The 27027-nt window shown below is 49.2% G+C and overlaps 2 protein-coding genes and 1 long non-coding RNA gene across 11 annotated transcripts in view; 2 read left to right on the forward strand and 1 right to left on the reverse strand.

Moving 5' to 3' along the window:
* LOC128079839 (T-cell surface glycoprotein CD8 alpha chain-like) overlaps positions 1-24208 on the forward strand; it is a 28388-nt gene extending 4180 nt beyond the window's left edge. The window contains exons 5-6 of the mRNA XM_052681420.1: positions 11795-11870; positions 23161-24208. Coding sequence (XP_052537380.1) covers positions 11795-11870; positions 23161-23489 — 405 coding nt within the window. The 3' untranslated portion in view covers positions 23490-24208. The remainder of the gene's footprint in view (positions 1-11794; positions 11871-23160) is intronic.
* Positions 1-27027, reverse strand: part of LOC128079852 (uncharacterized) — a 63255-nt gene that overhangs the window by 32571 nt on the left and 3657 nt on the right. Inside the window, exons 1-3 of one of the 4 annotated variants that reach the window (XR_008206333.1) lie at positions 14628-14724; positions 14238-14314; positions 6788-6873 (exon numbers count right to left, since the gene is read on the reverse strand). This is a non-coding gene — a long non-coding RNA (uncharacterized LOC128079852). Of the gene's footprint in view, positions 1-2710; positions 2788-3100; positions 3198-6787; positions 6874-14237; positions 14315-14627; positions 14725-27027 lie in introns of those variants that run through there. The other 3 variants (XR_008206334.1, XR_008206336.1, XR_008206335.1) reach the window with 3 other exon arrangements.
* Positions 3470-27027, forward strand: part of LOC128079840 (T-cell surface glycoprotein CD8 alpha chain-like) — a 32776-nt gene continuing 9218 nt past the window's right edge. Inside the window, exons 1-3 of one of the 6 annotated variants that reach the window (XM_052681428.1) lie at positions 14872-15042; positions 15488-15853; positions 16406-16736. In XM_052681428.1, coding sequence (XP_052537388.1) covers positions 14997-15042; positions 15488-15853; positions 16406-16566 — 573 coding nt within the window. In that variant the 5' untranslated portion in view covers positions 14872-14996 and the 3' untranslated portion in view covers positions 16567-16736. Of the gene's footprint in view, positions 3516-7477; positions 7585-14871; positions 15043-15487; positions 15854-16405; positions 16737-20494; positions 20594-24485; positions 25156-27027 lie in introns of those variants that run through there. The other 5 variants (XM_052681427.1, XM_052681426.1, XM_052681424.1 and 2 more) reach the window with 5 other exon arrangements.

Raw genomic sequence — 27027 nt, forward strand, 5'->3', positions numbered from 1 at the left:
TATGGACATGATGAGAGTGCCTCAAATGGCTCAGACAGCAGTTTGTAGCTACTGATATGATTTCAAGCATGAACACTGTCAGTCAGAGTCTCACATGAAGTCACCATAGCAAACACCGTTTGTCATCACCAAATTAAAGTTTGTCCTGGCTACAAGCATTTCAGGATGCAGGCAGATATCAGCAGCAAGGCCATTCCTCTTTCCTCTCTCTCTTTCTTCCTGCAGGAACAAGCAACAAGCACACAACAAGATTCTACTGTAAAAAGGTCATGTGGATTAACCTGGCTGTCACCGGCCTCCTGCTCCTCACTGCCATCACCATCACCATCACGCACTGCCAAAGTAAGTCGCACCCTGACACCCTGCAGAGGTTCCTGCAGCCTCACACCACAGAGCACAGCCTGCTCCTACAGGGGAATTGGCTCCCTGCCTACTGCCCTCATGCAGCCATTGCGTATCCAGGACACAGGGAATGCTGAAGGACTGCTCTTAGAATATTTTTTTCCATATTTTCCTCCTCACTAGCTTTAGATTCAGAAATATTTACCATATTCTACACTTACAGACAACAAGCTGTAAACAGGTTGTATTGCACTTCTTAACAGAAATAATAAACAGACAAGAAATCACAAACTGTGTTGACTCGGCCATCCTGATATCATCAAACTGGGGTTGAAATTGCCTGAATCCAAAACGTTATTCAACCGTTTATTTTGGCCTTTTCACACTGGTCAGGATTACCAGTGAAGATCCATTAGCTGCATTAATTTCCCCAGCATGCAGCACTAATGCTGAAGGTGAGATTGTTACACAACATCTGCATTTGCTGATAAATTTCTGGCTCAACATTCTGATTCACTGGAAGAAATCGACAGTAGTGACAGAGAAGTAAAATGGGCAGGTTGATTCTGAAGGGTTCAAGTCAGCTTATAGCCAACACAGTGCCTTTCACAGACTCTGCCTAAAAGTAGTACTCGGTATTTCAATTTACTGTTTTCAAACTTGAACTGCAAATGCAAGATTGTAATTGAAGAGTAAATTCAGAAATCTTCATTGATGCTTCAGATTCCTCCTTGCTAAATGGGTCAGATGCTAAGAGCAGGAAGGGTCAGCAGTGCTGCAATCAGCACAGCCACGCGTCACACGCGCTCACCACAAGCCGATCGCTTGCAGGACCAAGCTCAGCGTAAGCAAGCAGTGCTGCGTCGCTGCTCAGCAGAAGGCACACAGGCGTCCTCCTCCAGCACCGCACTGATCCCACCAGCAGCACACACAGCTGCCCTGATGCAGCGCCGCCGTATGGCTGATCCTGCTCAGGATCACACCTTCAATCACACCCAAAACTCAGCTCTCATACCTCAACCTCCCTCTCACTTCCAAGGTCTTCCCAAATAAACTCTTCTAACTCTTAATGCTCTCAGTGTGATCTGTGGTTTCATTCACAATTTCCAGAGGGGCAGAACGACTGATCATGCCACAATCAACAGCAGTATTGCTTCAAAAAAAGAAAAAAATCCAGTCCAAACTACATTGAAATATATATGTCTGTCTGAGCAGGGATCCATGGTGGGAAATCTCTCCCAGCCTTTTCAACTGAAAGCCCCACAGCAAGCACTGAGGCTAGTGGCCTCCTGCAGAAACCAGCTCCATCTGTGAGCCACAAGGACCAAGAGGAAGGGCAGCTCTGTGTTTAGGAGGGAAACTTCTGGGTACCTGTTAGGTAGCTGGGAATGACCCACAGTAGAATCACACTGTCACAGGGAGAAAAGAGGGAAGAAAGACATCCACACTGAGGCAGGCAATAGCCCTTCCTGGCTTATCCTGCAGTCCAGCTGTAGAGCTTCTCCTCACACGACTCTGAACATGAGATGCCGTGGGTAGGCAACCGTGCTCCATGGCAGGGAGAGAATCCAGTCCCAGAAATGTGCAAACATCCTCATTTGCCAGCAGCTCCCCTTCCAGATCAACCATTCTGATCCTCAGAAATCAGGAATTTTCCTACTTTGGTCACAGTCCCAGTATAAGGCAGAAGCAGATTGCTTCAGCACCTCACAAAATACGGGACAACATCAGCCATCCACAAGGCATGGCCATCGGTTCAGCTCCTCATCCCATTGCAAAGGCAGCACGGATTCTGCTTTGGTTGAGGAGAAGAAACTGACAACAGGAAGAGCCTACGCAAGCAGTATAACATACGTGTCTTGCTGGGAAATGGATGGAGGCCTAAGAGTCCACAGTTCTGACGTGCTTGATGGGATTTCAAGGATCAAGTTGTGTTCTGTAATAGATTAACCCTCTTTCTCTTCTTTTTGCAACACATCTGATCAACTTCAGGCCAACCTCACATGTCTTACAGCCTCATAATACCTTGTTCCTTCTGTTTCACAGACCTCAGCAGGCCTCACTCCGGCTTTCTGCTCTCACCACAGTGCTTGGAGGCTCAATGAGATGAGCCCACTTCCCAAACACTTTCCGCTCATTTGCTCACACAACTGTGGTTCCAGCAGTCAGAACTGCCTGGCTTGTTAACATCCAGAGGGTTTTCTTGCAAAGCTAATAGAACAGTGCCTCACACGTTGTCAGAACATAGCAGGAAAGCCAGAAAATCCCCAGGGAAGAAGCAAATAACACCAGCCTCGAGGAACCGTTGTGACTGTATGTGCAAAGCTGCAGGAAGACAAAATGCTTAGCAGTGTGTGAGGTCACTTACAGACAGCGGGCAGCCTCAGAGTGTTAAAACAGGTACAGTGGGACGGTTGTTCTTTACTCTAGAAAGGGCGGAAGCGCCTGTGGTTGAAGAAGAAAACCAAAAGGACATTATAAAGACATAAACTCAGCATACTACTGGGACAGATGGCTGTCTTGATCAATGCCATACCACAGAGCTCCTGCCTTGCACACAGCAGCTTCTGCAGAGAAACCAGAAAGAGATGCAGAGACCAGCTGAGCTGCAGAACTCAGCTACATGTCAGCAGTGCACGGATTCTGAGATAACGTGCAGATGGATAGGTGCTGTAACCCATTCCCAGGTATTCTTTAACCTGTAACTTGAATAAAATAAAATACAATCTCCCTAAGAAAAACAACAAGATGTCCATACCCATGGCCCCAGTCTTGTCCTTGTTTTCTGCCGACCTGGATGTGAAGTGAGTGGGAAATATCAGCCTGTGGTGGTTCACCCAATTTCGATAAGGATCACTGCCAATCTAATCTCAGCTGAAGACACTGCAGCAAAATCCCTGAGGCACCATTAAAAACAACACTATCACGATAAATGAGCCCAAGTTCTGGATCACAATGAAGTGCTGCCGAAATCTTTTCTCACTGTGTTTCACATGAGAGGCTGAACAATGGCTCTTCACAGCAGAGGGTCCTGATGACATCACATCCTCTCCTATAAGTTACACAAGCTGCCTCCAACGTGCAGTGAGCAACATCACCCGCGCTCCGCTGCACCGCCCTGAGGACCATGGCCGGGTCTCCTGCACTGCTCCTCCTGCTCAGCCTGGGGCTCTGTGAGTATGGAAGCGGGAAGGATGCAATTCAGGGCTGCTCAGTGACTGCGCAGGGAAGTGGGAGCAGTGGGACGGCAGTGCAATACGCAGCAGGAACAGAGCCTGTTCAGACAGGTGTGAGACAGGAGGGGATGGGGAAGGGGAGAGAGGGGGCATGTAGCAGTTTTTAAGGGGGAATCACCTGGCAAAGAAGCTGGGAAATGGCAGCAGCCCAGAGGAGGCAGCTGAAGGACTTCTGTGAAAGACAGCATCCATCTGAAGAGCCCGGCGCTCTCAACACTGAGTCCCCAGGGACTCCAGCACAGCACCCATGCATTTACATTAACCTCGCAGCCCAGCTGCCTGCCTGCCACACACCACACCTGTGCGGAAGAGCCCTCCTCAAAGGCCTCAGGAGCTCTTCCTGAGCAGCACCTGAGGGGACATGGCCAACTTCTGCCCACAGGCTGCACTGGTGCCCAGGGACAGAGGAACACAATGGAGGCCAGGTTCCTCAACAGGAATTTGAAGCACCCCCAGGAGGGACAGCAGCTGGAGCTGGAGTGCCTGCGTTATGAGAGAAACAGACCCCTCTTCTGGATCCGCCTGGACAAGAGTGGGAACCTTCACTCCATCTCCAGTACCCATTCCTATTCTACCACCTTGCAGGAGAGTGAGAAAACAGCACCAAACTTTGAGGCGTTATGGAGAGGAAACTTCTATCGGCTGGTGGTGAAGAGCTTCACAAGGCAGGATGAGGGCACCTATTTCTGCGTCAACTACATCAACCCAGGGCTCCACATCAGCTCTGGACAACCCGCCTTCTTCCCAGGTCAGCAGCAGCTTCACCCACCTCGCTTACACCCACCTCCCCTGCCCCTGCCTTCTCCATCCGCCCATCGCCCACACTCCCCATGTCCCTGCTTCTTTGCCAAGCCGTCTCATCACACACGCTCTGCTCCTCCCCAGAGAGGCTCCCTGCCCACCAGCTCTGCTCTGACGGATGGCAGTTACAAAGTCCACAGCCACCTCCTTCCTCTCCTCACATAATCCTGAATGTCCTGACAGCCTCCCTACGTTTACAGCACCTCAAACAGTCACTCACCGGTGAGGTGGAGGTTGCAGTGTGGAAAGAAAAGTTTCCCAGGTCTCTCAAAACATTGTTCCTGATAAGAAAGATCTCTAAGTGTGCTGCCAAGGAATTAGGAACCCTAGGACTTCTCTTTCCATCCTTGGGCATTGTTACAGTGCAACACTTTTCAAAACGGGTCCTACAAATTCCCTGTGTTGCCTGTGTACTGAAGGGATGGCAGACAACAGATTTATTGCATATTGCTGAATTCATCCATTTCTCCTTACTGTCACAACAACAGCAGCACCCACTGCCAACAACCAGAGCAGCAAGGTCAACACGAAAGACAACTCGCAACAGGGCCCACATGCAGGTAACCCAGCAGTGGGGATGCAGGGGCTCTGCCAGCAGTGCTGCTTTGGGTATAAGAGGCCAAATTAAAGTGCGTGCTGGCTACAAGCATTTCAGGATGCAGGCAGATGTCAGCAGCTTGGCCTTTCCTCTTTCCGCTCTCTCTTTTCTTCTTGAAGGAGCAAGCAATGAGAACATGCTGAGTTTCTACTGTGAAGTAGTCATGTGGGTGAACCTGGCTTGTGCCTGCTTCCTGCTCCTCACTGCCATCACCATCACCATCACGCACTGCAGAGGGAATCGCCAGTGAAAGTAAGTGCCAGTGAAGATCCATGAGCTGCATTAATATCTGCAGCAAGCAGCACAAATGCTGAAGGAGAGATTGTTACACAACAACTGCATTCACTACTAAATTTTTGGCTCAGCGTTGTAGTTCACCAAAAGCAATTCACAGTAATTGCAGAGAAGCAAAAAGGGGAGGAGTATCGTAAAGGGAGGTCAATCCTGACGGTCTCTAAGTCAGCTTATAGGTACCACAGTGCCTTTAAAAACCTCAGCTTTTATTTACAACTGGGTATTTTTCTTCATTGTCAAACCTCAATTTCAAAAGCAGGATTGTGATTGAAGAGTAAATTCAGAAATCTTCATTAATAATTTTGATTCCTCCTTGCTAAATTGGTCAGATGCTGTCATGCTAAGAGCAGGAAGGGTCAGCAGTGCTGCAATCAGCACAGCCACGCGTCACACGCGCTCACCACAAGCCGATCGCTTGCAGGACCAAGCTCAGCGTAAGCAAGCAGTGCTGCGTCGCTGCTCAGCAGAAGGCACACAGGCGTCCTCCTCCAGCACCGCACTGATCCCACCAGCAGCACACACAGCTGCCCTGATGCAGCGCCGCCGTTTGGCTGCTCCTGCTCAGGATCACACCCTCAATCACACCCAAAACTCAGCTCTCATACCCCACCTCCCACTTCTGAGTTACTCCCGATTAAAACCAACTAATTCTTAACACTCTCAGTGTGTTCTTTGGATTCATTCACAGTTCTCATAGAGGCAGAGGGACTGAGCATTCTACAATCAACACCAGTAATGGTTAAATAAAAGAAGTCGACTCCCAGCTATATTCAAATATATATGGTTGTCTGAGCAGGGAGCCCTGGTGGGAAATCTCTCCCAGCTTTTCCAACTGAATTCCCCTCTGCAGGGAACGAGATCATTCATCTCAAACTCACGACCTCCTGAGCCCATTCCAAAACATGTCACAATCTCCCATCTCTCCAGGATTTTGTATATCTTCTCCACAGCTATACATCATTGATTAATTGATTCATGAAAATAAATTTAATAAAATTCAATTTCACCACAGTCTTTACTAGTAATACACTGTGATGCGTCTGTTACAAAGGGCAGGAAGAATCAACAATCCTGAGAGCTCATCTCTCCTGTCCAGCTCTCTCAGTTGCACTATCAGTGCTGCTTATGTTCACTCCTCAGCAGGTAGCACTCTGCACAACTTTGCGTAGGTGGATCTGAAACATCACAGTTGACTCTTGGCTGACTTCAGTTACCCCACTCTAACTGGCTTCACAGCAGCTTTTCTTACTCACCCGAATGCTTACAGGCCCAATGAAATGAGCCCAGCCATAAACAGACAATTTTGGACCAATTTCTCACCAAACAGCACTTTCATCAGACAGCAGGGCCAGGATTCTGGCATCAGGAACAGGGGGAACATTTGCAAAACAGAAACACAACAACACATCAGAAATAACCAGAGAGCCAGGAAATAACACCAGAAGACACAAATAACACCAGCCCAGGGAAACTGTCACTACTGTATGTGCAAAGCTGCAGGAAGCCCAGCACTTACCAATGTGTGAGTGGTCACCTGCAGGCAGCAGCAAGGGCCCTCAGCATTGAGGACCTTTCTGGGCTTTTTTGGCAGGGTGGAAGTCCCTGTGGTTGTAGAATAAAAACACAGAAATTTAAATTAAATAAAAATAAGTCTGCATGAGTCAGGGACATAGGGCTGCAATGATGGCTACCAAATCACAGACCTCCTGCCCTGCACAAGGCGGGTTCTGCACAGAAAGCATGAAGAAGAAATGTGGAGAACAGCTGAGCAGAAGCACTCAGCTACATGGCAGCAATGCATGGACCATGAGACGAGAAGTGCACACGGATCATTTGATAAATGCAATAGAATAAGATATATTAAAATAAAATCCACTGCATAAAATACAACTGCAGTCCACAACAACGGCACAGGACTTCTCCTGGTTATCTGCAAATATGGACATGATGAGAGTGCCCCAAAATGCTCAGACAGCAATTTATGGCTGCTGATTTGATTTCAAGCATGAACACTGTCAGTCAGAGTCTCAAATGTAATCATCACAGCAAACACCATTTGGCATCACCAAAACCAACTCTATTCTGATAAACAGCTTCGAGTTCTAGGTCAACAACTGAAGTACTGCAGAAATCATTCTCTTCTGAATGCCAGCTCTTCACAGCAGAGGATCCTGATGACATCACATCCTCTCCTATAAGTTACACAAGCTGCCTCCAACGTGCAGTGAGCAACATCACCCGCGCTCCGCTGCACCGCCCCGAGGACCATGGCCGGGTCTCCTGCACTGCTCCTCCTGCTCAGCCTGGGGCTCTGTGAGTATGGAAGCGGGAAGGATGCAATTCAGGGCTGCTCAGTGACTGCGGAGGAAAGCGGGAGCGGTGGGACTGCAGTGCGATACGCAGCAAGGGGGATGGATGCTGGACGGGATGGGAAAGGGGAGAGAGGGGCATGTAGCAGCTGTTAGTGGGGAATCACTTGGCAAAGAAGCTGGGAAATGGCAGCAGCCCCAAGCAGGCAGCTGAAGGGCTGCTCTGAAGGGCAGCATCCACCTTGAGAGCTGGATGCCAAAGCTCTCCCTCCACATTCACCTCACAGCCCAGCTCTGCCTGCCTGCCATGCACCGCACCAGCGGGGAAAAGCCCTCTCAAAGGGCCCAGGAGCTCTTCCTGAGCAGCACCTGAGGGGACATGGCCAACTTCTGCCCACAGGCTGCACTGGTGCCCAGGGACAGAGGAACAAGATGGAGGCCAGGTTCCTCAACAGGAATTTGAAGCACCCCCAGGAGGGACAGCGGCTGGAGCTGGAGTGCCTGCGTTACCAGAGGAACAGACCCCTCTTCTGGATCCGACTGGAGAAAGATGGGAGACTTCACTTCATTGTCTCCTGCTACCCATGGTACTCTACCACCTATTATTGGGGTGACAAAAAATCTACGCAGTTTGAGGCATCACTGAGAGACAACACCTTCAGACTGGTGGTGAAGTCCTTCAGGGCACAGGATGAGGGCACCTATTTCTGCATCAACTACATCAACCAGGAGCTGCACTTCAGCTCTGGACAACCCGCCTTCTTCCCAGGTCAGCAGCAGCTTCACCCACCTCGCTTACACCCACCTCCCCTGCCCCTGCCTTCTCCATCCGCCCATCGCCCACACTCCCCATGTCCCTGCTTCTTTGCCAAGCCGTCTCATCACACACGCTCTGCTCCCCCCCATAGAAGCTCCCTGCCCTCCAGCTCCGCTCGCAGTACCATCAGCCCTCTAAGAGCCAACACCCTCCATATGCTTACAGCACCACAAAAAGAAACTCAGAAATCCCCATGACTTTTAACACGTTTTATAACAGGGATAACAGACAGCTCGCACATACAGAGGGGGCTCATTAGAAATTACGAGCCCAAATCATTCTGTTTCCAGGGCTGGGCAGCATGTGAAACCATCACTGGTCAAAGGAGACCCTCTAGAAGTTCTTCCTCTTCTGGCCATGTCCAGGCACAGATTGGAAGAAGCTTTTCTGTTGTGCCTCACTGTATTCACTCATTTCTTCTTTCCAGTCACAACTACGGCAGCACCCACCACACACACAGCCACCACCCAGAGCAGCCAGGTCACCACGAAAGACAACGCACAACCGGGCCCAGATGCAGGTAACCCAACTGTAGGGTGGCAGGGGCTCTGCCAGCAGTGCTGCTTTGATCAGAAGAGGCCAAATTAAAGTTTGTGCTGACTACAAGCATTTCAGGACGCAGGCAGATATCAGCAGCTAGGCCTTTCCTCTTTCCTCTCTCTCTTTCTTCCTGCAGGAACAAGCAACAAGCACACAACAAGATTCTACTGTAAAAAGGTCATGTGGATTAACCTGGCTGTCACCGGCCTCCTGCTCCTCACGGCCATCACCATCACCATCACACACTGCCAAAGTAAGTCGCACCCTGACACCCTGCAGAGGTTCCTGCAGCCTCACCCCACAGAGCACAGCCTGCTCCCCAGGAGAATGGGCTCCCTGCCTACTGCCCTCATGCAGCCATTGTGTATCCAGGACACAGGGAATGCTGAAGGACTGCTCTTAGAATTTTCTATTCCGTATTTTCCTCCTCACTAGCTTTAGATTCAGAAATATTTATCACATTCTACACTTACAGACAACAAGCTGTAAACAGGTTGTATTGGAGTTCTTAACAGAAATTATAAACAGACCAGAAATCACAAACTGTGTTGACTCTGCCATCCTGATATCACCATCTTGGGGTTGAAATTGCCTGAATTCACAACATTACTTAAACATTTATTTTGGCCTTTTCACACTGGTCAGGATTACCAGTGAAGATCCATTAATTTCTGTAGCAAGCAGCACTAATGCTGAAGGTGAGATTGTTACACAACAACTGCATTTGCTGATAAACTTCTGGCTCAACATTCTGATTCACTGGAAGAAATCGACAGTAGTGACAGAGAAGTAAAATGGGCAGGTTGATTCTGAAGGGTTTAAGTCAGCTTACAGCCAACACACTGCCTTTCACAGACTGCCTAAAAGAGGCCCACGGTATTTCAATTTACTGTTTTCAAACTTGAACTGCAAATGCAAGATTGTAATTGAAGAGTAAATTCAGAAATCTTCATTGATGCTTCGGATTCCTCCTTGCTAAATTGGTCAGATGTTCCCATGCTAAGAGCAGGAAGGGTCAGCAGTGCTGCAATCAGCACAGCCACGCGTCACACGCGCTCACCACAAGCCGATCGCTTGCAGGACCAAGCTCAGCGTAAGCAAGCAGTGCTGCGTCGCTGCTCAGCAGAAGGCACACAGGCGTCCTCCTCCAGCACCGCACTGATCCCACCAGCAGCACACACAGCTGCCCTGATGCAGCGCCGCCGTTTGGCTGATCCTGCTCAGGATCACACCCTCAATCACACCCAAAACTCAGCTCTCATACCCCACCTCCCACTTCTGAGTTACTCCCGATTAAAACCAACTAATTCTTAACACTCTCAGTGTGTTCTTTGGATTCATTCATAGTTCTCATAGGGGCAGAGGGACTGAGCATTCTACAATCAACACCAGTAATGGTTAAATAAAAGAAGTCAACTCCCAGCTATATTGAAATATATATGGTTGTCTGAGCAGGGAGCCCTGGTGGGAAATCTCTCCCAGCTTTTCCAACTGAATTCCCCTCTGCAGGGAACGAGATCATTCATCTCAAACTCACGACCTCCTGAGCCCATTCCAAAACATGTCACAATCTCCCATCTCTCCAGGATTTTGTATATCTTCTCCACAGCTATACATCATTGATTAACTGATTCATGAAAATAAATAAAAATCAATTTCACCACAGTCTTTACTAGTAATATATTGTGATGCGTCTGTTACAAAGGGCAGGAAGAATCTCCAAACCTGAGAGCTCATCTCTCCTTTCCAGCTCTCTCAGTTGCACTATCAGTGCTGCTGATGTTCTCTCCTCAGCAGATGAGCACTCTGCACAACTTTGGATAGGTGGATCTGAAACATCACAGTTGACTCTTGGCTGACTTCAGTTACCCCACTCTAACTGGCTTCACAGCAGCTTTTCTTACTCACCCAAATGCTTTCAGGCCCAATTAAATAAGCCCAGCGATAAACAGACAATTTTGGACCAATTTCTCACCAAACAGCACTTTCATCAGACAGCAGGGCCAGGATTCTGGCATCAGGAACAGGGGGAACATTTGCAAAACAGAAACAACAATACATCAGAAATAACCAGAGAGCCAGGAAATAACACCAGAAGACACAAATAACACCAGCCCAGGGAAACTGTCACTGCTGTATGTGCAAAGCTGCAGGAAGCCCAGCACTTACCAATGTGTGAGTGGTCACCTGCAGGCAGCAGCAAGGGCCCTCAGTGCTGAGGACCTTTCTGGGCTTTTTTGGCAGGGTGGAAGTCCCTGTGGTTGTAGAACAAAAACAGAAGAATTTAAATTAAATAAAAATAAGTCTGCATGAGTCAGGGCCATGGGGGTGTAGTGATGGCTACCAGATCACAGACCTCCTGCCCTGCACAAGGCGGGTTCTGCACAGAAAGCATGAAGAAGAAATGTGGAGAACAGCTGAGCTGAAGCACTCAGCTACATGGCAGCAATGCATGGACCATGAGATGAGAAGCACACATGGATCAATTGATAAATGCAATAGAATAAGATATATTAAAATAAAATTCACTGCATAAAGTACATCATGAAGTCCACAACAACGGCACAGGACTTTTCCTGGTTATCTGCAAATATGGACATGATGAGAGTGCCTCAAATGGCTCAGACAGCAGTTTGTAGCTACTGATATGATTTCAAGCATGAACACTGTCAGTCAGAGTCTCACATGAAGTCACCATAGCAAACACCGTTTGTCATCACCAAATTAAAGTTTGTCCTGGCTACAAGCATTTCAGGATGCAGGCAGATATCAGCAGCAAGGCCATTCCTCTTTCCTCTCTCTCTTTCTTCCTGCAGGAACAAGCAACAAGCACACAACAAGATTCTACTGTAAAAAGGTCATGTGGATTAACCTGGCTGTCACCGGCCTCCTGCTCCTCACTGCCATCACCATCACCATCACGCACTGCCAAAGTAAGTCGCACCCTGACACCCTGCAGAGGTTCCTGCAGCCTCACACCACAGAGCACAGCCTGCTCCTACAGGGGAATTGGCTCCCTGCCTACTGCCCTCATGCAGCCACTGCGTATCCAGGACACAGGGAATGCTGAAGGACTGCTCTTAGAATATTTTTTTCCATATTTTCCTCCTCACTAGCTTTAGATTCAGAAATATTTACCATATTCTACACTTACAGACAACAAGCTGTAAACAGGTTGTATTGGAGTTCTTAACAGAAATTATAAACAGACCAGAAATCACAAACTGTGTTGACTCTGCCATCCTGATATCATCAAACTGGGGTTGAAATTGCCTGAATCCAAAACGTTATTCAACCGTTTATTTTGGCCTTTTCACACTGGTCAGGATTACCAGTGAAGATCCATTAGCTGCATTAATTTCCCCAGCATGCAGCACTAATGCTGAAGGTGAGATTGTTACACAACATCTGCATTTGCTGATAAATTTCTGGCTCAACATTCTGATTCACTGGAAGAAATCGACAGTAGTGACAGAGAAGTAAAATGGGCAGGTTGATTCTGAAGGGTTCAAGTCAGCTTATAGCCAACACACTGCCTTTCACAGACTCTGCCTAAAAGTAGTACTCGGTATTTCAATTTACTGTTTTCAAACTTCAACTGCAAATGCAAGATTGTAATTGAAGAGTAAATTCAGAAATCTTCATTGATGCTTCAGATTCCTCCTTGCTAAATGGGTCAGATGCTAAGAGCAGGGAGGGTCAGCAGTGCTGCAATCAGCACAGCCACGCGTCACACGCGCTCACCACAAGCCGATCGCTTGCAGGACCAAGCTCAGCGTAAGCAAGCAGTGCTGCGTCGCTGCTCAGCAGAAGGCACACAGGCGTCCTCCTCCAGCACCGCACTGATCCCACCAGCAGCACACAGCTGCCCTGATGCAGCGCCGCCGTATGGCTGATCCTGCTCAGGATCACACCTTCAATCACACCCAAAACTCAGCTCTCATACCTCAACCTCCCTCTCACTTCCAAGGTCTTCCCAAATAAACACTTCTAACTCTTAATGCTCTCAGTGTGATCTGTGGTTTCATTCACAATTTCCAGAGGGGCAGAACGACTGATCATGCCACAATCAACAGCAGTATTGCTTCAAAAAAAGAAAAAAAAACCAGTCCAAACTGCATTGAAATATATATGTCTGTCTGAGCAGGGATCCATGGTGGGAAATCTCTTCCAGCCTTTTCAACTGAAAGCCCCACAGCAAGCACTGAGGCTAGTGGCCTCCTGCAGAAACCAGCTCCATCTGTGAGCCACAAGGACCAAGAGGAAGGGCAGCTCTGTGTTTAGGAGGGAAACTTCTGGGTACCTGTTAGGTAGCTGGGAATGACCCACAGTAGAATCACACTGTCACAGGGAGAAAAGAGGGAAGAAAGACATCCACACTGAGGCAGGCAAGAGCCCTTCCTGGCTTATCCTGCAGTCCAGCTGTAGAGCTTCTCCTCACACGACTCTGAACATGAGATGCCGTGGGTAGGCAACCGTGCTCCATGGCAGGGAGAGAATCCAGTCCCAGAAATGTGCAAACATCCTCATTTGCCAGCAGCTCCCCTTCCAGATCAACCATTCTGAACCTCAGAAATCAGGAATTTTCCTACTTTGGTCACAATCCCAGTGAAAGGCAGAAGCAGATTGCTTCAGCACCTCACAAAATACGGGACAACATCAGCCATCCACAAGGCATGGCCATCGGTTCAGCTCCTCATCCCATTGCAAAGGCAGCACGGATTCTGCTTTGGTTGAGGAGAAGAAACTGACAACAGGAAGAGCCTACGCAAGCAGTATAACATACGTGTCTTGCTGGGAAATGGATGGAGGCCTAAGAGTCCACAGTTCTGACGTGCTTGATGGGATTTCAAGGATCAAGTTGTGTTCTGTAATAGATTAACCCTCTTTCTCTTCTTTTTGCAACACATCTGATCAACTTCAGGCCAACCTCACATGTCTTACAGCCTCATAATACCTTGTTCCTTCTGTTTCACAGACCTCAGCAGGCCTCACTCCGGCTTTCTGCTCTCACCACAGTGCTTGGAGGCTCAATGAGATGAGCCCACTTCCCAAACACTTTCCGCTCATTTGCTCACACAACTGTGGTTCCAGCAGTCAGAACTGCCTGGCTTGTTAACATCCAGAGGGTTTTCTTGCAAAGCTAATAGAACAGTGCCTCACACGTTGTCAGAACATAGCAGGAAAGCCAGAAAATCCCCAGGGAAGAAGCAAATAACACCAGCCTCGAGGAACCGTTGTGACTGTATGTGCAAAGCTGCAGGAAGACAAAATGCTTAGCAGTGTGTGAGGTCACTTACAGACAGCGGGCAGCCTCAGAGTGTTAAAACAGGTACAGTGGGACGGTTGTTCTTTACTCTAGAAAGGGCGGAAGCGCCTGTGGTTGAAGAAGAAAACCAAAAGGACATTATAAAGACATAAACTCAGCATACTACTGGGACAGATGGCTGTCTTGATCAATGCCATACCACAGAGCTCCTGCCTTGCACACAGCAGCTTCTGCAGAGAAACCAGAAAGAGATGCAGAGACCAGCTGAGCTGCAGAACTCAGCTACATGTCAGCAGTGCACGGATTCTGAGATAACGTGCAGATGGATAGGTGCTGTAACCCATTCCCAGGTATTCTTTAACCTGTAACTTGAATAAAATAAAATACAATCTCCCTAAGAAAAACAACAAGATGTCCATACCCATGGCCCCAGTCTTGTCCTTGTTTTCTGCCGACCTGGATGTGAAGTGAGTGGGAAATATCAGCCTGTGGTGGTTCACCCAATTTCGATAAGGATCACTGCCAATCTAATCTCAGCTGAAGACACTGCAGCAAAATCCCTGAGGCACCATTAAAAACAACACTATCACGATAAATGAGCCCAAGTTCTGGATCACAATGAAGTGCTGCCGAAATCTTTTCTCACTGTGTTTCACATGAGAGGCTGAACAATGGCTCTTCACAGCAGAGGGTCCTGATGACATCACATCCTCTCCTATAAGTTACACAAGCTGCCTCCAACGTGCAGTGAGCAACATCACCCGCGCTCCGCTGCACCGCCCCGAGGACCATGGCCGGGTCTCCTGCACTGCTCCTCCTGCTCAGCCTGGGGCTCTGTGAGTATGGAAGCAGGAAGGATGCAATTCAGGGCTGCTCAGTGACTGCGCAGGGAAGTGGGAGCGGTGGGACTGCAGTGCGATACGCAGCAGGAACAGAGCCTGTTCAGACAGGTGTGAGACAGGAGGGGATGGGGAAGGGGAGAGAGGGGGCATGTAGCAGTTTTTAAGGGGGAATCACCTGGCAAAGAAGCTGGGAAATGGCAGCAGCCCAGAGGAGGCAGATGAAGGACCTCTGTGAAAGACAGCACCCATCTGAAGAGCCCGGCGCTCTCAACACTGAGTCCCCAGGGATTCCAGCACAGCACCCATGCATTTGCATCCACCTCACATCCCAGCTGCCTGCCTGCCACACATCGCACCTGTGGGGAAGAGCCCTCCTCAAAGGCCTCAGGAGCTCTTCCTGAGCAGCACCTGAGGGGACATGGCCGACTTCTGCCCACAGGCTGCACTGGTGCCCAGGAACAGAGGAACAAGATGGAGGCCAGGTTCCTCAACAGGAATTTGAAGCACCCCCAGGAGGGACAGCAGCTGGAGCTGGAGTGCCTGCGTTACGAGAGAAACAGACCCCTCTTCTGGATCCGCCTGGACAAGAGTGGGAACCTTCACTCCATCTCCAGTACCCATTCCTATTCTACCACCTTGCAGGAGAGTGAGAAAACAGCACCAAACTTTGAGGCGATATGGAGAGGAAGCTCCTATCGGCTGGTGGTGAAGAGCTTCACAAGGCAGGATGAGGGCACCTATTTCTGCGTCAACTACATCAACCCGGTGCTGCACTTCAGCTCTGGACAACCCGCCTTCTTCCCAGGTCAGCAGCAGCTTCACCCACCTCGCTTACACCCACCTCCCCTGCCCCTGCCTTCTCCATCCGCCCATCGCCCACACTCCCCATGTCCCTGCTTCTTTGCCAAGCCGTCTCATCACACACGCTCTGCTCCTACCCATGGAGGCTCCCTGCCCACCAGCTCTGCTCATGGTCACACTGCCCCTCAGCACCTCCCCATCCCCTCAGAACCTCAGAGGGATGAGAGTTACAGAGTCCACAGCCACCACATCCTTCCTCACCTCACCTGGACCTCTACATCCTGACAGAATCCATATGCTTAGAGCACCACAAAAAGAAACTAAAAAAATCCCTGTGACTCTCAGGATATATTTTATAACAGAGATGACACATGCGGAGGGGGCTGATAAGAAATTACTAGCCCAAATTCTGTTTCCAGGGCTGGGCAGCATGTGAAACCATCACTGGTCAAAGGAGACCCTCTAGAAGTTCTTCCTTTCCTGGCCATGTCCAGGCACAGGTTGGAGGAAGCTCTTCTGTTGTGCCTCACTGTATTCACTCATTTCTTCTTTCCAGTCACAACTACGGCAGCACCCACCACACACACAGCCACCACCCAGAGCAGCCAGGTCACCACGAAAGACAACGCACAACCGGGCCCAGATGCAGGTAACCCAGCTGTGGGGAGGCAGGGGCTCTGCCAGCAGTGCTGCTTTGATCAGAAGAGGCCAAATTAAAGTTTGTGCTGACTTCAGGCCATTCAAGACAGGGAGATGTCTGCAGCTGTGTCTTTCCTCTGTCCTCTCTTTCTTCATGCAGGAACAAGCAACGAAAACATGCTGAATTCCATCTGCAATATTTTCCTCTGGGTTCGAGTAGCTGGCATTGGCCTCCTGCTCCTCACTGCCATCACCATCACCATCACACACTGCCAAAGTAAGTCCCGCCCTGACACCCTGCAGAGGTTCCTTCAACCTCACCCCACAGAGCACAGCCTGCTCCCCTAGGGGAATGGGTTCCCTGCCTACTGCTTTCATGCAGCTATTTTGTATCCAGGACACAGGGAATACTGCAGGATCACTGTTAATTTTCTATTCCATATTTTCCTCCTCACTAGCTTTAGATTCAGAAAACTTTGTCACATTCTACACTTACAGCAACAAATTATATACAGGTAGTATTGGACTTCTTAACAAAAATTATAAACAGACCAGAAATCACAAACTGCGTTGACTCCTGATATCACCATCTTGGGGTTGAAATTGCCTGAATCCAAAACATTACTCAGCCATTCATTTTGGCCTTTTCACACTGGTCAGGATTACCAGTGAAGATCCATTAGCTGCATTAATTTCCCCAGCAAGCAGCACTAATGCTGAAGGAGAGATTGTTTCACAACATCTGCATTTGCTGATAAACTTCTGGCTCAACTTTGTGATTCACTGGAAGAAATTGACAGTAGTGACAGAGAAGTAAAATGGGCAGGTTGATTCTGAAGGGTTTAAGTCAGCTTACAGCCAACACACTGCCTTTCACAGACTGCCTAAAAGAGGCCCACGGTATTTCAATTTACTGTTTTCAGACTTCAACTGCAAATGCAAGATTGTGAATGAAGAGTAAATTCAGAAATCTTCATTGATGCTTCGGGTTCCTCCTTGCTAAATTGGTCAGATGTTCCCATGCTAAGAGCAGGAAGGGTCAGCAGTGCTGCAATCAGCACAGCCACGCGTCACACGCGCTCACCACAAGCCGATCGCTTGCAGGACCAAGCTCAGCGTAAGCAAGCAGTGCTGCGTCGCTGCTCAGCAGAAGGCACACAGGCGTCCTCCTCCAGCACCGCACTGATCCCACCAGCAGCACACACAGCTGCCCTGATGCAGCGCCGCCGTTTGGCTGCTCCTCCTGTGCTGCCCACCAGCACTGCACACCTCCCGCGGCCTGACATGTGCTCCTGCCCCACTCTGCTGTGACACAGCCAGACCGCGGGCACAGCGCTGACCCGGAGAAGCCGGGCAGCTCCGTGCTGCTGTGCAAAAGGCACCGCGGTGCTGGACAGCTGAGCCTTCCGTGGATCACCAATAAACCACTCACATCAATACTCAGATCTGATGTCCCAGTCTCCTATTTTCCAATATCTTCCCCACTGTAATTTTTATCTCGGTCTGCAAGTTGTTTGTTTTTATTGACAATTTCCATGAGGGCAGGGAGACTCAACATGCTACAACCTACGCCTCTAATGTTCCAAAGGAAGAAAAGCAACCTTTGTAAAGACACTGTAAACCATGCTGAGACAACTTTGTGTCAGATCAGGGTCCATGGGCATAGGAATTCTCTCCTAGTTTTCCTATCTGAAATCTCCTTGTTAAGCGTGAACACAGGTAGTTGACATCAGTTGCCCTTCCTTTGTCCACCAATGCCATCACTCCATCATAAAAGGCCACCGGATTTGTTGGGCAAAATCTGCCCTTGGTGAAAACATGCTGGCTGTCTCAGATCACCTCCTCATTTTGCATATGCCTTCCAGGGAGGATCTGCTCCATGGTCTCCCCAGACACGGTGAAAATGCTCACTGCTCTGTGGTTCCCCAGGTATCTTTTCTCCCATTCTTAAAAGTGGGAGTGATGTTTCCTTCTCTCCAGTCTCTGGCAACTACACCTGACAGCCATGGCTTGTTAACTATGATGGAGAGAATCTTGGCAACCACCTCAGAAGGCTCCTTCATGACATGAGGTGCATGTCCCTACGAATCGTAGACTGATTCTCACTGAGTCTCATCAGGTAGTCTCAGACTTGCTCTTCTCTTACAGTGGGAGGTATTTTACTCCCCCAGTCTCCAGCTAGAGGTACAGAGATGTGAGAGACACAAGAAGCTTGGCTGCCAGTGAAGACAAAGGCCAAGAATTCGCTGAGTACCTCAGCCTTCTCCACGCCAGTATTTCCCTTCTCTTTAATCACAGGGGGTACTCACTCTGAAGTCACCTCTTCTGATCAATGTACCTGTAGAATACCTTCTTCTTTTTCACATCCCTTGCCATCTGCACCTTGGCTTTTTTATCCCATCTCTGCATGTCCAGGCAGCATTTCTTTATTCTTCTCAGGCCACACATCTCTGCTTCCACCACCTGCACAAATTCCTCTTATTCCTCAGTTTGCTCTCGTGCTGTCAGAAAGGCATCCTTAAAGGCTGCCAGTTCTGCTACACTCCTTTGTCTGTAAGGACAGCTTCTCAGGGGATCGCAGGCAGCAAATCCTTGAACAACCTGGATCCTTGAGATCCTCAAGATCACAAACTCCACCTGACCATGGTCTCTGCAGCCCAGAGTGCCTCCAATCTTAATCTCCTTAATGAGATCCTCTGAGCCGGTGAGGAACAGGTCCAGAAACATTACTCCTCCGGACAGTTTGCCTCATACCTGGACCAGAAAGTTATCCTCAACACGGCAGGAGTCCCCAGGATTGCTTGCAGCTCACTGTGTTGTTTTCTCAGTAGACATCTGAGTGTTTGAAATCCCCCATCAAGATGAGAATTTGAGACACGGATTCCTGTGATGTTATATAATGGATGAATGAAACAAATTTTCTCACTGTATTGCAAAAAAAAACCTGATCAAATTTTGCAGACATCACAAGTCTTAACACATCAAAAAAAGCCCAGGATAACAGATTCTAGGAGGTTTCACAGCAGCTTTTCTTACTCACCCAAATGCTTTCAGGCCCAATGAAATGAGCCTAGCCATAAACAGACAATTTTGGCCCAATTTCTCACCAAACAGCACTTCCATCAGGCAGCAGTGCCTGGATTCTGGCATCCAGGAACAGGGGACACATTTGCAAAAGAGGAATACAGCAACACGTCACAAATAGCAGTAGAGCCAGGAAGTAACAACAGAAAACACAAATAACACCAGCCCAGGGAAACTGTTGGTACTGTGTGTGCAAAGCTGCAGCACTTACCAACATGTGAGTGGTCACCTGAGGCAGCATCAAAGGCAATGAATGTTGACACGTATATTAGTCAGGGTGGAGGTCCTGGTGGTTGTAAAATAAAGCCACAAAAAGTCTGCTTTGAAAAAGTAAAAATTTGCATGCCACTGGGACATGTGGCTTTTTGGATGGGTTTCTCATCACAGACCTGCCTTGCACAAAGTAGCATTTGCAAAACAATTGCAAAGAAGAACAGGGCTGGAGAAGTCAGCTACATGTCGGCAATATGTGGACACGGGAATCAAAACTGCATATGAATTCATGCTGTAAAACATTCCCACTTCTTCTTTGCTCTGTAAGAAAACAGCATGCCTTGACATCCACACCGGACCACAAGTGCATGAGCAAGTGAAGGTGGCAGAATCTTGGTCAAGAAATGTAGCCTGGGGCCGGACTCCACATCATGGAATTTGTCCCATTTTGTGTAGATGTGGATGTTTGTGAGTGCTCCAAATGGCTGAGAGAAAGTAGCCTAGAATGGATGACTTAATTTCAAGAAGAACTGTTGCCAGTCTGAATGTCACGGCTGCGAAATCCATTAAAAACAGTGTTATGAGAGAACACAGCCCGAGTTCTGGATCTCTACTGGAGTTCTTCAGAAATCATTCTTTACTGAACCTTGGATCTTCACAGCAGAGGGTCCTGATGACATCACATCCTCTCCTATAACTTACACTGCCTCCAACATGCAGTGAGCAACATCACCCGCGCTCCGCTGCACCGCCCCGAGGACCATGGCCGGGTCTCCTGCACTGCTCCTCCTGCTCAGCCTGGGGCTCTGTGAGTATGGAAGCGGGCTTACGGGGCACCTGTGCTGGGAGGAAGGAGGACAATGGGTGAAGGCATTCCCCTTGCAGCACAGCCAAGAAAGTGGGCAAAACGGACCATGGGAAAAGAAAGGGCAAACCCATAGGACTGAATTCAGGGCTGCTCAGTGACTGCACAGGGAAGCGCGAGCAGTGGGACTGCAGTGCGATACGCAGCAGGAACAGAGCCTGTTCAGACAGGTGTGAGACAGGAGGGGATGGGGAAGGGGAGAGAGGGGGCATGTAGCAGTTTTTAAGGGGGAATCACCTGGCAAAGAAGCTGGGAAATGGCAGCAGCCCCGAGCAGGCAGCTGAAGGGCTGCTCTGAAGGGCAACATCCATCTCAAGAGCCCGGCGCTCTCAACGCTGAGTCCCCAGAGACTTCAGCACAGCACCCAAGCATGCTGGATGCTGCACTGCACCGGTGGTGAAGAGCCCTCCTCAAAGGCCTCAGGAGCTCTTCCTGAGCAGCACCTGAGGGGACATGGCCGACTTCTGCCCACAGGCTGCACTGGCGCCCAGGAACAGAGGAACAAGATGGAGGCCAGGTTCCTCAACAGGAATTTGAAGCACCCCCAGGAGGGACAGCAGCTGGAGCTGGAGTGCCTGCGTTATGAGAGAAACAGACCTCTCTTCTGGATCCGCCTGGACAACATAAGGAACCTTCACTTCATCTCCAGTACCCATTCCAACTCTACCACCTTGCAGGAGAGTGAGAAAGCAACACCAAACTTTGAGGCATTATGGAGAGGAAGCTCCTATCGGCTGGTGGTGAAGAGCTTCACAAGGCAGGATGAGGGCACCTATTTCTGCGTCAACTACATCAACCCGGTGCTGCACTTCAGCTCTGGACAACCCGCCTTCTTCCCAGGTCAGCAGCAGCTTCACCCACCTCGCTTACACCCACCTCCCCTGCCCCTGCCTTCTCCATCCGCCCATCGCCCACACTCCCCATGTCCCTGCTTCTTTGCCAAGCCGTCTCATCACACACGCTCTGCTCCTCCCCAGAGAGGCTCCCTGCCCTCCAGCTCTGCTCATGGTCACACTGCCCTGCAGCTCCTCCCCATCCCCTCAGAACCTCAGAGGGATGAGAGTTACAGAGTCCACAGCCACCACATCCTTCCTCACCTCACCTGGACCTCTACATCCTGACAGAATCCATATGCTTAGAGCACCACAAAAAGAAACTAAAAAAATCCCTGTGACTCTCAGGATATATTTTATAACAGAGATGACACATGCGGAGGGGGCTGATAAGAAATTACTAGCCCAAATTCTGTTTCCAGTGCTGGGCAGCATGTGAAAACATCACTGGTCAAAGGAGACCCTCTAGAAGTTCTTCCTCTTCTGGCCATGTCCTGGCACAGATTGGAGGAAGCTCTTCTGTTGTGCCTCACTGTATTCACTGATTTCTTCTTTCCAGTCACAACTACAGCAGCACCCACCACACACACAGCCACCACCCAGAGCAGCCAGGTCACCAAGAAGGACAACTCGCAACAGGGCTCGGATGCAGATAACCCAGTTGTGGGGAGGCAGGGGCTCCGTCAGCAGTGCTGTTCTGGTCATAAGAGGCCCAATTAAAGTCTGTGCTGGCTACAAGCATTTCAGGATACAGGGAGATGTCTGCTGCTGGGCCTTCCCTTGTTCTTATTCTCCTTTCTTTCTGCAGGAACAAGCAGTGATAACATACGAAGATTCTACTGTACAAAGGTCATGTGGATTAACCTGGCTGTCACCGGCCTCCTGCTCCTCGCTGCCATCACCATCACCATCATACACTTCCAAAGTAAGTCGCACCCTGACACCCTGCAGAGGTTCCTGCAGCCTCACACCACTGCGCACAGCCTGCTCCCCAGGGGAATGGGCTCCCTGCCTACTGCCCTCATGCAGCCATTTCATATCCAGGACACAGGGAATGCAATAGGACAGTTGTTAATTTTCTACTCCATATTTTCCTCCTCAGTAGATTCAGAACTATATATCACATTCTGCACTTACAGACAACAAATTACAATCAGGCAGCACTGGATTTCTTGAGAAATTATAAACAGACAAGAAATCACAAACTGCGTTGACTCGGCCATCCTGATATCATCATACTGGGGTTGAAATTGCCAGAATCCAAAACATTCTTCAACCGTTTATTTTGGCCTTTTCACACTGGTCAGGATTACCAGTGAAGATCCATTAGCTGCATTAATTTCCCCAGCATGCAGCACTAATGCTGAAGGAGAGATTGTTACACAACAACTGCATTTGCTGATAAATTTCTGGCTCAACTTTGTAATTCAGTGGAAGAAATGAAGAGTAGAGACAGAGAAGCAAAATGGGGAGGAGTATCATTAAGGCAGGTCGGTACTCAAAGGCTCAAAGTCAGCTTACAGCCAACACAGTGCCTTTCACAGACTGCCTAAAAGCTGATCTCAGTGTTTTACTCTACTGTTTTCAAACTTCAACTGCAAATGCAAGATTGTGATTGAAGAGTAAATTCAGAAATCTTCATTAATAATATTAATCCCTCCTTGCTAAATTGGTCAGATGCTCTCATGCTAAGAGCAGGAAGGGTCAGCAGTGCTGCAATCAGCACAGCCACGCGTCACACGCGCTCACCACAAGCCGATCGCTTGCAGGACCAAGCTCAGCGTAAGCAAGCAGTGCTGCGTCGCTGCTCAGCAGAAGGCACACAGGCGTCCTCCTCCAGCACCGCACTGATCCCACCAGCAGCACACACAGCTGCCCTGATGCAGCGCCGCCGTTTGGCTGATCCTGCTCAGTCTACGCCTCGATCACATCCAAAACTCAGCTCCCACACCCCAACATCCCTCTCACTGCTGAAGTATTCCTCATTAAATGCATCTAATTCTTAATGCTCTCAGTGTGTTCTTTGAATTCATTCATAGTTCTCACAGGGGCAGAGGGATTGAGCATTCTACAATCAACACCAGTAATGGTTAAATAAAAGAAGTCAACTCCCAGCTATATTGAAATATATATGGTTGTCTGAGCAGGGAGCCCTGGTGGGAAATCTCTCCCAGCTTTTCCAACTGAATTCCCCTCTGCAGGGAACGAGATCATTCATCTCAAACTCACGACCTCCTGAGCACAGTCCAAAACATGTCACAATCTCCCATCCCTCCAGGATTTTGTATATCTTCTCCACAGCTATACATCATTGATTAATTGATTCATGAAAATAAATAATTTAAAATCAATTTCACCACAGCCATTACTAATAATAAATGATGATGCCTCTGTTTTTAAGGGTACTAAGAATCTCCAAACCTGAGAGCTCATCTCCCTTTCCCAGCTCTCACAGTTGCACTATCAGTGCTGCTGATGGTCGCTGCTCGGCAGATGAGCACTGAGCACAACTTTGTGTAAGTGGATCAGCCACCTTGGCTGACTTCAGTTACCCCACTCTAACTGGCTTCACAGCAGCTTTCCTTACTCACCCAAATGCTTTCAGGCCCAATTAAATAAGCCCAGCCATAAACAGACAATTTTGGCCCAATTTCTCACCAAACAGCACTTTCATCAGACAGCAGGGCCAGGATTCTGGCATCAGGAACAGGGGGAACATTTGCAAAACAGAAACACAACAACACATCAGAAATAACCAGAGAGCCAGGAAATAACACCAGAAGACACAAATAACACCAGCCCAGGGAAACTGTCACTACTGTATGTGCAAAGCTGCAGGAAGCCCAGCACTTACCAATGTGTGAGTGGTCACCTGCAGGCAGCAGCAAGGGCCCTCAGCATTGAGACATATAAGGTGTGGGGTTTTTTTGGGTTTTTTTGTTTGTTTGTTTGTTTGTTTGGCAGGGCGGAAGCCCCTGGGGGTGTAGAACAAAAACCCAAGAATTTAAATTAAGGAAAATAAGTTTGCATGAGTCTGGGACATGGGGCTGTAGTGATGGCTACCACGTCACAGACCTCCTGCCCTGCACACAGTGGGTTCTGCACAGAAAGTATAAAGAAGAATCGTGGAGAATACAAAAAATCATGCTGCATTCAGCAACATGTCAGCAATGCATGGACCCTGAGATGAGAAATGCACATGGCTAAATTGGTAAATAGAACACAATGAAACACACTAAAATAAAATCCACTGCATGAAATACAACTTGCAATCCCTGACAACAGGAAGGGACTTGTTCTTGTTATCTGCTAATATGGACATGATGATTGTGCCCCAAATGTTTCAAACAGCAGTTGGTGGTGATTGATTTGATCTCAAGAATGAACATTGTCAGTCAAAATCTCAACTGAAGACACTGCAGCAAAATTCCTGAGGCATCTTAAAAAAAACTCAGCCCAAGTATTGGATCACAATGAAGTGCTGCAGAAATCATTCTTTTCTGAATGCCAGCTCTTCACAGCAGAGGGTCCTGATGACATCACATCCTCTCCTATAAGTTACATAAGCTGCCTCCAACGTGCAGTGAGCAACATCACCCGCGCTCCGCTGCACCGCCCCAAGGACCATGGCCGGGTCTCCTGCACTGCTCCTCCTGCTCAGCCTGGGGCTCTGTGAGTATGGAAGCAGGAAGGATGCAATTCAGGGCTGCTCAGTGACTGCGGAGGAAAGCGGGAGCGGTGGGACTGCAGTGTGTTACACAGCAAGGGGGATGGATGCTGGACGGGATGGGAAAGGGGAGAGAGGGGCATGTAGCAGTTGTTAGTGGGGAATCACTTGGCAAAGAAGCTGGGAAATGGCAGCAGCCCCAAGCAGGCAGCTGAAGGGCTGCTCTGAAGGGCAGCATCCACCTTGAGAGCTGGATGCCAAAGCTCTCCCTCCACATTCACCTCACAGCCCAGCTCTGCCTGCCTGCCATGCACCGCACCAGCGGGGAAGAGCCCTCTCAAAGGCCCCAGGAGCTCTTCCTGAGCAGCACCTGAGGGGACATGGCCAACTTCTGCCCACAGGCTGCACTGGTGCCCAGGGACAGAGGAACAAGACGGAGGCCAGGTTCCTCAACAGGAATTTGAAGCACCCCCAGGAGGGACAGCGGCTGGAGCTGGAGTGCCTGCGTTACCAGAGGAACAGACCCCTCTTCTGGATCCGACTGGAGAAAGATGGGAGACTTCACTTCATTGTCTCCTGCTACCCATGGTACTCTACCACCTATTATTGGGGTGACAAAAAATCTACGCAGTTAGAGGCATCACTGAGAGACAACACCTTCAGACTGGTGGTGAAGTCCTTCAGGGCACAGGATGAGGGCACCTATTTCTGCGTCAACTACATCAACCAGGAGCTGCACTTCAGCTCTGGACAACCCGCCTTCTTCCCAGGTCAGCAGCAGCTTCACCCACCTCGCTTACACCCACCTCCCCTGCCCCTGCCTTCTCCATCCGCCCATTGCCCACACTCCCCATGTCCCTGCTTCTTTGCCAAGCCGTCTCATCACACACGCTCTGCTCCTCCCCAGAGAGGCTCCCTGCCCTCCAGCTCTGCTCACGGTACCAGTCATGCCCAAACACACAGGTGGTCGCACAGCCCAGCAGCTCCTCCCCATCCCATCTGTGCGTCTGAGCTATGAGAGTTACAACGTCCGCAGCTCCCACATCCTTCCTCACCTTGCAATAATCCAGATTGTCCTAACAAATCCTGAATGCTGGAAACATCCCATAAAGTAACTCAGAGGTTAGGTGTGGGTTGGACTATGCAAAGAAAAGGTTCCTGGGTCTCTCAAAGAATTATTCTGAATAAGAAGGATCTGTGCATGTGCTGCTCAGGAAGTAGGAACCCTCACTTTCTATTTCCATGGTTGGGCAGTGTTTCACTGCATCATTTTTCAAAATGGGACCTATGAAGTTCCACTCCTGTCCTGCCTTGTCCTGGCAGTGGTGGCAGAAGGCAGTTTTATTCTGTTTTGCTGTATTCACTCATTTCTTCTTCCAGTCACAACAACAGCAGCAGCACCCACCACACCTGCAGCCACCACCCAAAGCAGCCAGCTCACTACGGAGGACATCTCCCAGCACAGCCCGGATACAGGTAACCCAGCAATGGGGAGGCAGAGGCTCTGCCTGCAGTGCTGCTTTGGTCATAAGAGGCCTAAATAAAGTCTGTGCTGACTTCAGGTGATTTCAAGATGCAAGCAGATGTCTGCAGCTGGGCCTTTCCTCTATCCTCTCTTTCTTCCTGCAGGAACATGCAATGAGAACACACTGAATTCCATCTGTGATGATTTCCTCTGGGTTCGAGTGGCTGGCACCGGCCTCCTGCTCCTCACTGCCATCACCATCACCATCACACACTGCCAAAGTAAGTCCCATTCTGACACCCTGCAGAGATTCCTGCAGCCTCACACCACAAAGCACAGCCCACACCCCAGGGGAGTGAGCTCTCTGCCTATGGCCCCATACAGACATTGCGTATCCAGGACACAGGGAATG

This window comes from Tympanuchus pallidicinctus, unplaced genomic scaffold (assembly GCF_026119805.1).
Source record: "Tympanuchus pallidicinctus isolate F22 unplaced genomic scaffold, pur_lepc_1.0 scaffold2, whole genome shotgun sequence".
Taxonomy (NCBI): Eukaryota; Metazoa; Chordata; class Aves; order Galliformes; family Phasianidae; genus Tympanuchus; species Tympanuchus pallidicinctus.